Source organism: Urocitellus parryii, chromosome X (assembly GCF_045843805.1).
Source record: "Urocitellus parryii isolate mUroPar1 chromosome X, mUroPar1.hap1, whole genome shotgun sequence".
NCBI lineage: Eukaryota > Metazoa > Chordata > Mammalia > Rodentia > Sciuridae > Urocitellus > Urocitellus parryii.
The window spans coordinates 79,445,543-79,460,711 of record NC_135547.1 but is presented as its reverse complement, the minus strand read 5'-3'; the positions used below and the strand labels follow the sequence as shown (position 1 = coordinate 79,460,711).

The window sequence follows — 15,169 nt, the reverse complement described above, 5'->3', positions numbered from 1 at the left end:
TTTTATTTTGAAACATTGAATTAACTTATTTTTCTTCTGTTGTTCCTGCTTTTGGTGTCGTATCTAAGAATCTATTCCCAAATGCCAGGCAGTAAAGATTTACCCCTGTGATTTCTTATAAGAGTTCTTTACTTTTAGCTCTTACATTTAGGTATTTGCTCTATCCTGGAATCATTTTTGTATCTAGTAGGAGTCTAACTTCATTGTGTTTTGTTTGTGACTATATAGTTATCAGAGCACCCATTGTAGCAGAGACTATTCTTTTCTCCATTGAATGATCTTGACATAATTATCAAAAATCAATTGATACAAATGTATATATTTATTTCTGCGCTTACAATTCTGTTCCATTGATCTATTTGTCTGTCTTACCAGTACTGCACTCAGTTATTACTGTATCTTTGTGATAAATTTTTAAATCAAGAATTGGGCATTCTTCAACTTTATTTCTCTTCTTTGTTTTGGCTGTTTAGGATCACTTGTAATACCATATTAATTTTAGGTTCAGCTTTTGCACTTCTGCAAAAATGGCAGTTAAGATTTTGATAGGAATTGCACTAAATCTATATAGTACTTTGGAGAGAATTGCCACTTTATGACACACAAATTTGTGAAATGTCCCATATTTTTATAAGCAAGGCATCCACAGACTGAAGGTAAAAGAATGGGAAAAAATCATATCATTCATATGGATCTCATAAACTTGCAGGGGTTTCTATCCTCATATCAGATTAAGTGGACTTCAAACCAAACTCATAGAAAGATTTAAGAAAAGTTCTTCTCTTCAATGCTCTGTAAGACTTGATGTTAATTCTTTTTAAAATGTTTGATAGAATTGAATTCACCATGAAGCTATGTGGTTGTGGAGTTTGGTTTGTTGGGAGGTTTTTGATTACATATTCCATTTTTACTTCTTGATCTGTTCAGTTTTTATGTTGCTTACCTCCATGTTGGTAGTTTGTATATTTCTCAAAATTTATCCATTTCTCAAGGTTCTCCAATTGTTGGCATGAAATGTTTCAGAAGTACTCATTTATGATCCTTGTAGTTCAGTGGAGAAAAACAAAGAAAAATCAAATAATTAAAATTTAAGTGAAAGAGAAGCTATTTCTGATTTATTTCTTCTTTCTTCTTTATTATTTCCTTCTTTCTGCTAACTTTAAGTTTAGTTTGTTCTAATAATTCACTTGTGGTTTAATCTATAACCTGTTGACATTTTAAGAGTATATTGTTTAATTTCCCCATAATTTTTTACTGATTTCTAATTTCATTTCATTGTGATCGGAGAAAAATACTTTGTATGATTTTGTTCTTTTAAATTTATCAAGACTTGTTTTGTGGCCTAATGTATGGTTTGTAAAGTTCCATATGTACTTGAGAAAAATGTACATTCAGCTGTTTTTGGATTGAGAGTTCTCCATACGTTTGTTAGATGTAGTTGGTTTATAGTTTTGTTCAGGTCTTCTATCTTCTTATTGATCTTCTGTCTAGTTTTTCTATCCATAATTAAGAATGGGAATTAATGTCTCTAACTGTTGATGCAATACCATCTATATCTCTCTTCAATTCTGTCAGTGTTTTCTTTTTATATTTTGGGGCTTTGTTGTTGAGTATATATATGCTTATAATTGTTACATTTTCTTGACATATTAGCACCTTTATAAATATATGTCATTCATTGCTTCTTAATATAAATTTTTAGCTTAAATCTATTTTGTCTGATATTAGTATAGCAACCCTAGATCCCTTTTGGTTACTATTTGCATGGATATTTCTTTGTATATTTCCAATTTCAACCAATTTATATCTTTGGATATGAAGTGAGCCTTATGTTTTTATCAATTCTACCTATTTCTTCCTCTTGCCTAGAGAGTTTAATTCATAATCATTTAAAGTAATTAGTAAAAATTAAGGACTTACTTTCTGACATTTGACATTTGTTTTCTGTATATTTTATATCTTTTTTGTGTGTATGTGTTTCCATCCCTCTCTGCCTTTAAATTTTTAATTCACTTTATTTTTAGAGCAGTTTTAGGTTCATAACAAAACTGAGCAGAAAGCACAGAGTTCCTATCCAAAAAGTCCTGCCACACACTGCCTCCCCAACAATAAACATCCCACACCAGAGTGGTACAGATGGTACATTTGTTATAATCCAGGAACCTACACTGACATCACTATCACTCAAGTTCATAATTTACTTTAGTATTCATTCTTGATATTGTACATTCTGTGAGTTTTGACAAATGTATAACAATATGCATCTATCATTATGGTATTACATAGAATATTTTCACTTCCCTAAAAATATTCTGTACTCCACCTATTCATCCCTCCCTTACCCCAAACTCCTGAATATCATTGACTTTTTATCACCATAGCTGTATTTTTTCTACAATTTCATGTACTTGGAATCATAGTATTTAATCTTTTCAATTTTTTTTCAGTTAGTATTATGCATTTAAGATTCATCCATGTCTTTCATGTCTTGATAGCTCATTTATTTTAGCAGAGAATAATATTCCATTGCATGGATATACCATAGTTTGCTTATCTGTTCATCTGCTGAAGGATATCTTGGCTGCATCCATGTTTTGACCATTTTGAATAAAGCTGCTAAAACATCTTTGTGTGGGTTTTTGTGTAGACATAAGTTTTCAGCTCCTTTGTGTAAATACCAAGGAGTGTGATTGCTAGGCTGGATGGTAAGAATGTGTTTAGTTTTGTAAGAAACTACCAAAGTGTCTGCCAAAGTGGCTGAACCATTTTTGCATTCCCACCAGTAGAGAATGAGAGTTCTTGTTGCTCTCCATCCTTGACAGCATTTCGTGTGGTCAGTGTTTCTGGAATTCACCATTCTATAGGTATATAATAGTGTTGCATTCTTATTTTGCTGCTTTCTTTTTTCATTAATTTTTTTTTACTTTTTTCTTAGTGTTTACCATGAGTATTATTATTAATATGTTATCTTAATATTAATCAAGTTTGAATTAATTCCAATTTAGTTTTTTGCTTTATTTTAATTAAAGCATTAGAATTATACACAGTATTTGGTAGTTTAGTTTAATAGTATACAAATCTTTGCCCCATATAGCTATATTCCCCCTTTGTATTGTTATTGTCACAAATTACATATTTTTGTATCATGTGGCCCTTAACATAGAATTATCATTTTGTTTTATGCATTTGTCTTTTAAATAATATAGCAAATAAAAATAGTTAAAAAACAAAAAAATGCAGGGCTGGGGTTGTGGCTCAGCAGTAGAGCGCTCTCCTAGCATGTGCAAGGCCCTGGGTTTGATCCTCTGCACTACATAAAAATAAATAAATAAAATAAAGGTATTTTGTCCAACTACAATTGAAAAATAAATATTAAAAAAAACAAAAATGCAATACTACTGGTTTTTATAGTTATCTATGTAGTTGCCTTTACCAGTGTTCTTTTTTTTTTTTCTTTTTATAGCTTGAGTTACAGTTAGTACCCTTTTATTTTTCCTGGAAGTCTCTTTTTGGCTTTCCTTATAGGGCAGTTCTACTAATGATGAACTCCCTGTTTTTTTTTTTTTTTTAATCTGGGAATATCTCATTTCTCCACCATTTTTTGAAGCATAGTTTTGTTGGACATAGAAATATCAATTGACAGGTATTTCTCTCAGCACTTTAAATTAGGCATCTCCCTGCTTTCTGGCTTCTATAGGTTCTTAAGAGAAATCAGCCATTAGTCATACTGAGCATTTCTTCCATGTTATGAGTCACTTTTATTTTCTTGATTTCAAGATTTTCTCTTTATCTTTTACTTTTGACTTTTGACTATCAGTTTGAATATCCTTCATTTTATTTCATGTGAAGTTTAAGTTTCTTGTACTTTGTAAATGTTTGGACTCATGTCTTTTATCAAATTTGAAAAGTGTTATCATTTCTTAAAGTATTCTTTCTGCTGTTTCTCTTTCCTTTTTCTTTGGAAGTGTGTGTGTGTGTGTGTGTGTGTGTGTGTGTGTGTGTGTGTGTTTGTGTTTGTTTTACACTTAATGGTATCCTACAGGGCTTATAGGGTCTGTTCATTTTTATTCATTGTTTATCATCCTGCTACTCAGACTTTATAATTTCAATTGACCTGTTTTCATGATCACTGACTTTTTCTTCTACTTGCTCAAATCTGCAGTTGTACCTCTCCAGTGAATTTTTAATTTTACTGATTGCTCTTTTCAGCTCTAGAATTTCTATTTGGTTCCTCTAATTTCTTCATTTGCATTCTCTATTTGGTGAAACATGGTTTTCTTTAGTTCTTTTCCCTTGGTTTGATTTAAGTCTTTATATGGTAAATCATATGCCTATGCTTCCTCATGGATAGTTTTTAGACATTTTCTTTTTGGTTTTCCTGTTAATGGGACATACTATTTTATTTCTTTGCCTGCTTTGTAATTTTTTATTGAAAAGTGGACATTTTGAATGTTACAAAGTGGCAACTCTAGAAATGAGGTTCTCTTCTTTCTCTGGGGTTTGTTATGCTGTCAGTTGTGCATTGTTTGCTTGTTTAGTGACTTTTCTAACCTTTTTTTAAAAGACCATATTCTTTGCCATAAATATGTAGTTGGTTTGAGGTTTGACAGAGATTTCATGACCATCTGGAAAAAAAAATTAGAAAAGAAAAAAATACAATCTCTCAGTCTTTGCATATTCGCTCTGTATTGGAGTATTCCTTCAACTCTTAACTAGGCTATTTACAATTAATTGTGCCTTAGCCTTCACTTCTGCTGTGGAGTACCTGATGTCCCACGGTAAGTGTCTTCTCAGGCCTTTAAATTTTTTTTTTATTTTTTCTTTTTGTTCTCAGGCCTTTTTTGAACATGCATCTCATCCCGGGTATCTTCATGCCCTTCTTAGTTCTGTGGTACACATGACAATACTTAAATTCCCTTTTCCCCCTATGTATCTCCTTTGTGAATGTCTTCTTTACTGGGTTTTTTTTCGTCTGTTTATTGCCAAGTGATGTCCTTGTCCAAGGCTGCTGTGGTCATTATCTGTTCCTTTAAATGCTTCTGGCAAAAGCTGCTCAGGAAGCCATCCCAGCCCTGGGAATATTCTGAGTCAGACTAAACACAGGAAAACCTTTGCATTGGTCTTTGAGGGAGCCACCAGATGGACGAAGCTTACAACCACCAGATCCATATTGCTCCCTCTAGCATTAGAAACCTGTGCCAGGAATATGGGTTGTGATCTCATAATCTTTGCAGATCCTGGATGTGGAAGATGGTAGGCAGCCAATTTAAAAATGCCATAACATTCTCTTACTACAAAGCATTGACCCCTTCATCAAGTCTTCCCCTTGGCTGTTTTTTTTTTTTTTAAACTAGATTCCAGAGTTCTGCAAAAGTTGATTCTGACAGTTTTTGCTACCTCATTAGTTGCTATTAGGGAGGGATGGAATTCTGAAATTCCTTACTCTGCCCTTGTTGGTAAAAACAATATCCATTTTGAGATTAAAAAATAAAAAAGATCTAGGAACTAATTCTCCTCAAATGGTAGAAGACAAAAAAGGAGAAGGATCATTTTCAAGAAACCAAGTTTCTACAGAGGTAAAAGCTACGCATTCAAACTTATAGGAATCACTCTATTACCAGTAGTTTTATAAGTCATCCATATGTTAAACGATTAAATGTATCACACTTGATTGCCAAGATATCATATCAAAACTGTAAAATAACTCCAGTGGTTCTTAAACCTGTATGATAACCAGAATTATCTGCTAAATTTTTATAATGCAAATTCCTGTACCTCTACCCTGAGATTTATGTAAAAGGGGTCCTGGAATCTATATTTTTATCATGCTCCCTAAGTAATTGTTAAAATCATCCAGATTTGGGCTGGGGATGTGGCTCAAGCAGTAGTGCGCTCGCCTGGCATGCGCACGGCCCTGGGTTCGATCCTCAGCACCACGTACAAATAAAGATGTATCCACCAAAAACTAAAAAATAAATATTAAAAAAACTAACTCTCTCTCTCTCTCTCTCTCTCTCTCTCTCTCTCAAAAAAAAAAAAAAAACATCCAGATTTGAGAATAACTGCCTAAAAATAAATATATGGCTGGTAACTTTCAGAGGATCCAGACTGGTATGATTAGCTTGCCTTCAACAAGCAGAGAATAATCAGTAGAGTATTTCAGTTCCCTATTTCAAATTTATTCCTTCTCCTTACTGAGTATTTAATAAATATCTAAGGGGAAAAGTGGGAATCAAGTTATTCATTTTCACATTGAACGAATTACTTTAAAACCACCATGTGCAACATTGGTTATCCACAACATTTTTAATAATTACACCTATTTTATCCTAAATTTATTGTAAAACCTAACCTCATGGAACAATTCACCTTTCTCATGAAAATGATAATCAATAGCCAACAATAAGTAAGCCCTTATTCTGTGCCAGGCACTCAAATATTTTACACTTATTTTATAATTTAATCCTTATAACAACCTGATAAAGTAAATAATTTTATCCTCATTTTATAAATGAAAAAGTTTATGTACAGCATAATTAACTAACTTGCCTAAGGTCACACAAGTGTCAGAGCTACATTAAAAATATATACAAAGGTATACTGCACATCAATTCAATAAATTCCCTTCCTAATCATGTCATTAATTAAGAGAGAACTTTGTGTTGTAAATGAGTAGTCATTTCACTGTACTCACATATTTTCAAAATTCCAACTCCTCTTTCACAAGTCCTTTTTTTGTAAAGATGATTTTATTAGTATATTTTAGTTATACATAACAGTGGTGTTCATTTGGACATAACCATACATGAGTAGAATATAATTTGCTCCATTTTAGTGCCCAGTACTTGCTCTTTCCTTCTTCCCTTCCTCTGTTATACTTCTACTCTTATTTATTTATTGTTTTTTTTTAAATTGGTGCTTTATAGATATACATAAAGGTAGAATTCACTGTGATGTATTCGTGTGTGTGTGTATAGATAGATAGATAGCATAATTTGGTCAGTTTCATTCTGCAGTTCCTCCCTTTTCCCCTTCCTCCTTCCCACTGAATCCCTTCCCTCTTTTTCACTGATCTCCCTTCAATTTTCATATAATCCCCCACCCCTTTCCCCTTATTTTGCTCTAGTTTCCACCTATCAAAAGTCCTTCGGAACTGCATTAATTCAGTAACCATTAGCCACATGTGTTTATTAATTCTTCAAAGGTTGCCTCTGAATTGAGATATTCTAGAATTGTAAAATACACACTAGCTTTCAAAACCTTAATGCAAAAAATAATATAAAATATAGCATTAATGATTTTCATATGGATAACATGTTGAGAGTTTGTTTTGTTTTGTTTTGTTTTTGTTTTTTGTTTGTGGTACTGGGGATTGAACCCAGGGCCTTGTGCATGCAAGGCAAGGACTCTACCAACTGGGCTATATATCTCCAGCCCCCTAGGATAACATGTTGAAATGAAACTTTCATATATTGGACTAAATAAAATATATTATTATAATTAATTTTTCTTGGCACATTTTAGCACTTTAGAATCTTACTACTACAAAACCTAAACTACCTTACTTACATTATGTTTCTATTTGACAGCACTTCTACAGACCTGTTTCCATGTCATTTCTGTATTTGTTGACCATTCTCATTAAGCCACAAATTAGGCTTATTCTACACATATTCTTCTGTGAACCTATGATATGCTTCTACTTAAAGGAAGTCATGAGATATGTTTTCATTTTAACACCAGATGTCTGTGATGAAAAACCATTCCATATACTCTCCCTTTCCATAACTATTCTCCATACCTGGTTGCAAAGAATTAGTACATTGATGAGACAAAAGAGGAGAGACAGTGCAAAAAGCTATTTCATGATAACTTGAGTCATTTAACTTCCCAGTAGTGAACTGAAAGTTGAAGAAACAGAGCAGATGTAATTGCATGTATCACTATATCACTCTGTAATTATGCCTGGCAAGTTACCCATAGAATTGGCTAAATGTGTGCTTACCCACAAGATTCACAATAAAGGATTCATTTCATAAAAGTTTAGTACAAATCTTAGAACATTTCATTTTAAATGTGACTGAAGTATTTTAGTCTCTTCCTTTAATAGTACAAAAGTCAATATTGGGAAAATACAGGAAATGCAGAACTACCTAAATAAGTGCCACAATCTTTTAGAATAAGGCACAATTTTCCCTCTTCCAACAGGGAATTTCACAAGAAAACATTTTTCCCATAGACTTATTGGCTCCTTATAGAATTCTAGGAGTGAAAAGATGTTGAAAGTCAAGTCTAATGCCAAACTAATGTCTGAATTTCCTGTACAACATTTCCAAGTGTTTGTAATGGGAAGCTCCTTCTCTCCCAAGGCTGCTGGTAGTCTTTCTCCTTTTCTTTCTCCTCTTCATCCTCCTCATCATTATCATTTTTTTTCTTTTTCTTTTTCATTTTTATTGGTGCATTATGATTGTGCATAATAGTGGCATTGATTATACTATATGTGTACAAACACTTAAATTATTTGATCAATCTCATTCCCTAGTACCTTCCCTTTTCCTCCCTTTCTCCCATTTTTTCTTATATTGAGCTAAAATGTTCCAACCTTTATCCATTGATTTTATTTCTTCCCTCTGCTTTTAGCTCATATAAACCAATCGTATTAACACATCAGAGTCCTGTAATTACTTAAAGATAACTGTCCCCTACCTGGAGAATTCACTGGTTCTTATTTATTCTTCTGTAGGCACATTGTCTCATCTCAGTATCTAGTACACAATTTCTAGGTTATCTTTCCTCACCCACAGTGCTGTAGCAAATGGCCAAATAAATGGGAATTAGGAAACCCACTTCTTTTTTAAAAGTTAGTGTTCAACAGAGACAAACCCACAGAAATACAGTTACCTTGCACTAGACAAAGGTGCCAAAAACATACATTGGAGAAAAGATAGCATCTTCAACAAATGGTGCTGGGAAAACTGGAAATCCATACATAACAAAATGAAATTTTACCTGTATCTCTCACCATACACAAAACTCAAAGTAGACCCAAGACCTAGAAATGTAGGCCGACTATTCCAATGTATGAGCTCAGGAACTGACCTCCTTGACAAGACCTCTAAAGCACAAGAAGTAAAATCAATAATCAATATATGGGATGGCATCAAACTAAAAAGCTTCTTCACAAGAAAGGAAACAATCAGGAATGTGCAGAGAAAGGCTACAGAATGGGAGAAAATGTTTGCCACCAGCACCTCAGGTAGAGCATTAATTTCTATGATATATAAAGAATTAAAAAAAAAAACTTAGCACCAAAAACAAAAGCCCAATCATTAAATGAGCTAAGAAACTGAACAGACACTTCTCAGAAGAAGAAATACAAGTGGTTAACAAATATATGAAAAAATGTTTAACCTCTCTAGCAATTAGAGAAATGCAAACTAAAACTTCACTGAGATTCATCTCACTTCAGTTAGAAAGGCAATTGTCAAGAATACAAGGAACAATAGATGTTGGTGAAGGTTGGGGTTTTGCTGGTGGGACTATAAGTTGGTGTAACCACTCTGGAAAGCAGTATGGAGATTCCTCAAAAAACTAGGAATGGAACCACCATCTCACCCAGCCAACTCACTCCTCAGTGTGTGTGTGTGTGTGTGTGTGTGTGTGTGTGTGTGTGTGTGTGTATGTGTGTGTAAATAAAATCTCCAAAGGATTTAAAAGCATATTACAGTGATGCAGCCACATCAATGTTTGTAGCAGCTCAATTCATAACAGGGAAGCTATGGAGCCAACCTAGGGGCCCTTCAACAGATGAATGGATAAAGAAAATGTGGTATATATATATGCAATGGACTATTACTCAGCCATTAAGCAGAATGATTTTATGATATGTCAATAAATGGATGGATCTGGAGAGTATCATGCTAAGTGAAATAAGCCAGGCCCCAAAAGCCAAAGATCAAATGTTTTTGCTGATATGTGGAAGCTAACCCAAAATAAAGGGGGAGAGGGGAATAATAAATATTCAGTAGATTAGACAAAGGGGAATGAAGGGAAGGGAGGAGGATAGCAAAAGGAAACACAGTGGAATGAATCTGAAACAATTTTCCTATGTAATATATGAGTACAACATAATGAATCCCACCATCATGTACATTCATAAGAACGGGGTCCTAATTAGAGTAAGATATATTCCATGCTTATACAATTTTATAAAAATGAATTCTATCATATATAACTAAAAAGAACCAATAAAAATTAACATAAAAAAGTGAGTGTTCACAAAGAATTGATAAATTTTTGAGGAGATAAATATTTTTAATGTGGCTTAAACATTATGCAATATATACATGTATCAAACATTGCATGGTACCCATTTAATATGTACAATTTTCATGTTTCTTTGTAGCAGTTAAAATAAATTAATCAAGTGTTCAGCATGAGGTAGGAGGAGATATGCCAAAAAGCAACTTATCAGCTATTCTTTATTAAGATTGGTCTCCAAGCAACTCTGTTCTCTCTTACTCCATTTAAAAGAGATAAGTCCAATTCAAGGCCTAGTGGTACCAGTGCAGTTAGGTAAGATGTGTTTGAAAATTCAGGTAGTCCCAGGGTGACCCTCAGATCCATCAGATATTCTTATTTATTCTTGCATTTGTATTGTCAGAATATATACTTCGTTCATGCATTCTTTCTTTCTTTTTCTTTTTCTTTGTGTGTGTGTGTGTGTGTGGTGCTGGGGATTGAACCCAGGGCCTTGTGCATGCAAGGCAAATACTCTACCAACTGAGCTCTATCCCCAGCCCCATGCATTCCTTTTTTAAACTTTATTTATTTATTATATGTGGTGCTGAGGATTGAACCCATTGCCTCATAGGCAAGTGCTCTACCACTGAGCCACAACTCCAGCCTTCTTTCATGCATTCCTAAATCCGGATTCTTTAACTGGGGATAAAATCAAGAAATAAGGACTTGGTATTTTTATCCAAGAAAAAAGGAAAAAAAAAAACATCATCTGGTCAGATTTTTAGCACAGAGAAAATATAACAATTTTAATAAAGTCCATACAAATAATCATTAAAAGGAGAATTTTAAAAGACTCAATAAAAATAGACCTGCATGTGAAAAGAAAGTGTGACTGATGAAGGGCCTGAAGAAATGGCACCTCCAACAGTCTCATTCTCTATTTGGGTTTTTCCCCCATTTCTCTGACCCTTAACTGTTAATTATTATGTACAAAGATCATCTTAATTTAACAGCTTCTCAAGACTGAGAGCTTATAATTTCTGTTTACCTTAGCACCTAGTACAAGTACACACAGATGGCAGTGGTGAGTAAAGACAGGTAGGCCTCATTTTGTACAAATGGCATTCTAAACAAAAGTGATATATAACTCACAGTAAGCTAGCAAGGAAAGATTGGGAAAATACAAATGGGGTGTGGAAAAAGCTCTAGAGGCTAGAATCTACTCCCAATTCTACCACTAACTTGTTCTATGGCCTAGGCCAATTATTTGCTACTGCTTCAGTACATTTTCCATTCATTTGTAAAATGAGATAGATAAATCAGATAGCCACTATAAAGTTCATTCCAGTTGTGATATTCTCTGAAATCTTAGTTCAAAGATAATAATAATAAATATTCATTGAGTACTTACCTTGTGTTAGATATTCTGCTAAGTAGCATTTATGTACATGAACTCATTTAATTCTTAATAGTACCTACCTCACAAGGTTACTTGAGAATTAAGGAACTTGCTCAGGGTCACAAAATAGAACAACTGCACTTCTAACTCAGTCTGACATCAGAGCTGGCATGCAACTTCCACATGGTCTTACCTCCAAATAGATGAGAAGTTTTGTATTTCAAGACATCCTATAGAAAATAGCTATGAATCTAATACAGATAGTTCCCAGCTTAACAATGGTTCACCTTAAAATTTTTCAACTTTATGATCACATGAAAGCATACCCATGCAACCATTCTTCACTTTCAGTACAATATTAGGTAAATCATGAGATATTCAGCATTTGATTATAAAATGGGCTTTTTGTTGGATGATTTTACCTAATTGAAGGCTAATGTAGGTGTTCTCAGCCTGTTTAAGGCAGACTAAATTATATTGTTTAGTAAGTCAAGCATGTTAAAAGCATTTTCAATTTAATGATATTTTCAACCTAAATGATAGATTTATAAGGATATAACCTCATGTCAGTCAAGAGACATTTGTAATCATCTCCTAATTGATCAGCTTTTAAGTTCTTAATGCCATGTTATATAACTTGGGTGTTTCTATTCATTGGGTTTTTTTTAAAAAAACTCAAGTTATACCTGTGTTTGCTGAATGAGTGGAAATTCTTAATTACTAAAAGCTTAAGATGAAGGAAGATATCAAAGGAAGGAATTTAATCATCCTTCCCTTCTCTCATCCTAGGCTGGTGGTTTTCTGAAGTGCCATTATATAAATTGCTCAAAGATGATATTGTAAGAAAAAATGTTCTAAAATATTAATTTTGATATCTCTTCTCTTCTCTCCTCCTTCTCTCCCTCTCCCTTCCCCCACCCCTCTCCACAGTGACTGTTTTGAGCCCAGCAGAAAAAGGTAAGTGTATGTTGCAAATTGTATTAGGACTGTATTATTCTTTCTTTCTCAAAGATTTACATAAATTTGAGCGACTTTATCAGGAATGCACTTAGAGGATTTGAAAGTTTAGGACGATGTTTTTCAGGAAGCTTACCAGAAATAGGACACAGAATATTTTCAGTGGCCCCTTTGGCTATAAGACAGGGGTTAAAAGTTACCAGGATTTATGGTAGAGAAGGACAGAGGTAACCACTCTGTCTGTTATGTGATCTAGGCCTGCCTTTGGTTCATCACTGTTCCAGATACATGGGCTTTCTTTCCAATCCATTCCTTCTTTAGGGCATAAAATAAGAGACCCACAGGGAGCCACAAGGGCTAAATCCTTTACCATCACAATTCCTGTATATATTTACTGTGCTTTTCTCCACTCTTCACCACCACTTTGGCTTTACCTGCAATTTATACCTCCTTCTTAAGATGTTCAGGCATTTTCCATTAAAAAGTATAAGCTAAACATGAGTCTTAACAAACCTTTAGCTTTATATTATTTTGTCAATGATAGCCAGAGTATGTATGTAGCTACTTTATTTTGCCACTTTAATTCTAATTGCATGGGAATTAATTGTTACAACTCATTAACCTGCCGGCATTCATATTATGCTGTTTTAAAGCTTCAGTTTGCTATTACTCATTTAACAGAAGCATTTGTTATAGAGAGAACAGAGTGGTGTGATTGGGAGATAATAGACCATACTAGTAAAAAGTGTGTATTCTAGAGCTAGATATCTGAATGAAAATCCTGGCTCTGCTACTTCCTAATAAATTATTATACGTCCTTGTGCTCATTTTATTTGTGTATTATATAGAAATAATAATAATACCTAATTCTTAGAGTTGTTATGAAAACATAATGAATTAAGAACATTAAGCACTTAAAATAGAGATGAACAAAGCACATCCAGGTGACTCAATAAACATTTGCTATTATTGTTATAGCATTAAAGAGCAAGTCTTAAGTTGCTCTAGAATTTTATGCATGGTTCTTTTTTACCTTAAGGTCAGAAATCATCATAAACTTTCAAGACAAGTCAGGTGGGGGCTTAGATATGATGCTCAACAATAAGGGGAATAATGACAATAATATTGTTCTTATTAGTAGAAACTACAATTTATTGTGTGGAGTTCCCTGTTAAGTGTGAGATATATATATATATATATATATGAAATATCCTTCAATATTTATATCAACACAATGATGTAGATATTCTTATATGCATTTTATATAGAAGGAAACTGAAATTAGAGAAGTAACTCATCTCAGGCTATCTAACTAATAAGTGGTAGGATTCAAATTGTTAGACCTCAAAGCCTGTGTTCTTAAGCAAATCTGCATTTGTTTTACTTTTCACTCTGCAACTCCTAGTTTTGCTTAGTTGAGCTCCTTAATCAGAAACTTGATGTTCAATTGCTTTTTTTCCAGTGTACAAAGTAGTATATCTTCATTTTTGCATGTTATCAATGTACTTAACTACATAGGTATGAAGTATTATTTGTAAGCCCAACCTAGTTCAATATCTTCTGGGTAGCATCAATTCAGTTACCAGGATTTGGGTTCTCTAGGAGATTGTTACAAAAGTGTGTGACTTTTCTTCTGACTCTAAGATTCTGTGATTCCAAATTGCATCTCCTGACATTTCTTAAATTTATTAGCACAGTAACAAATAAGATTAGATTTTGCTTCTTAAAATTTAAATTGGAGTTCTAACTCTGTCATTTACTAGCTCTACGACCTTTTGAAAGTAACTCAACTTCTCTGAATCTCAATTTTTATAAAATGAGGCTAGTTTAATGACATTTTATGGATTTACTGTAAGCTAGTGAAATGTAGCAATAGTCTGCTTTATAAATGTTAAGTGTTAACAATCTTACTTGTTACTTTTGTTTATATGTCAGGATTTTCAAAAATAGTAGAACATATAAACCAACATTCAATTGTAACCAGAAAGTCAAAGGTTAACTTATAAAAAAAACTTCTGAACATAACACTAGGGCATATTACTAAGGAATGCTATGAAATTACATAATCAGGATGTATTAGATACCCAACTATCTGGCATAAATCAGTGAGCCTTGCCTAGAAACAGACTAGTAGTCTAATGATTATTTGAGGTCCTCACTAATCCTCTGAATCTGACTTGTTTCAAACAACACTGAACTATTAAAGTAGAATAAAATGTAGTATATGACTACCAGCAGGAACATTGTTTGGCATAGGCAAAGAAAATATAAGTCAAAGAAACGAAAGTCTCAAATTGCATAACTTTTCATTCATCTCCAAAGCTTAAGAAAGCCATAGTCAAACATACTGCAAAAGCTTTTCCATTTTTTAATAGGAAAGACAATAGAACAAATTTGACATAACTTTCTGATGTTCATATATGAATATGCCTCCAATGAAACTTCATATCATGTAAAACTACAGAACAGGATCCTAATCAGAATAAGCTATTGTCCATGTTTATATAATATGTCAAAATACACTCTACTGTCATGTATATCTAAAAAGAACAAATAAAAACAGGTTTTCCA

General features: G+C 33.3%; 1 protein-coding gene across 1 annotated transcript in view; it reads left to right on the top strand.

The window, feature by feature from the left end:
- Nucleotides 1-15,169, top strand: part of Zdhhc15 (zDHHC palmitoyltransferase 15) — a 90,680-nt gene that overhangs the window by 5,477 nt on the left and 70,034 nt on the right. Inside the window, exon 2 of the mRNA XM_026405591.1 lies at nucleotides 12,572-12,598. Coding sequence (XP_026261376.1) covers nucleotides 12,572-12,598 — 27 coding nt within the window. The remainder of the gene's footprint in view (nucleotides 1-12,571; nucleotides 12,599-15,169) is intronic.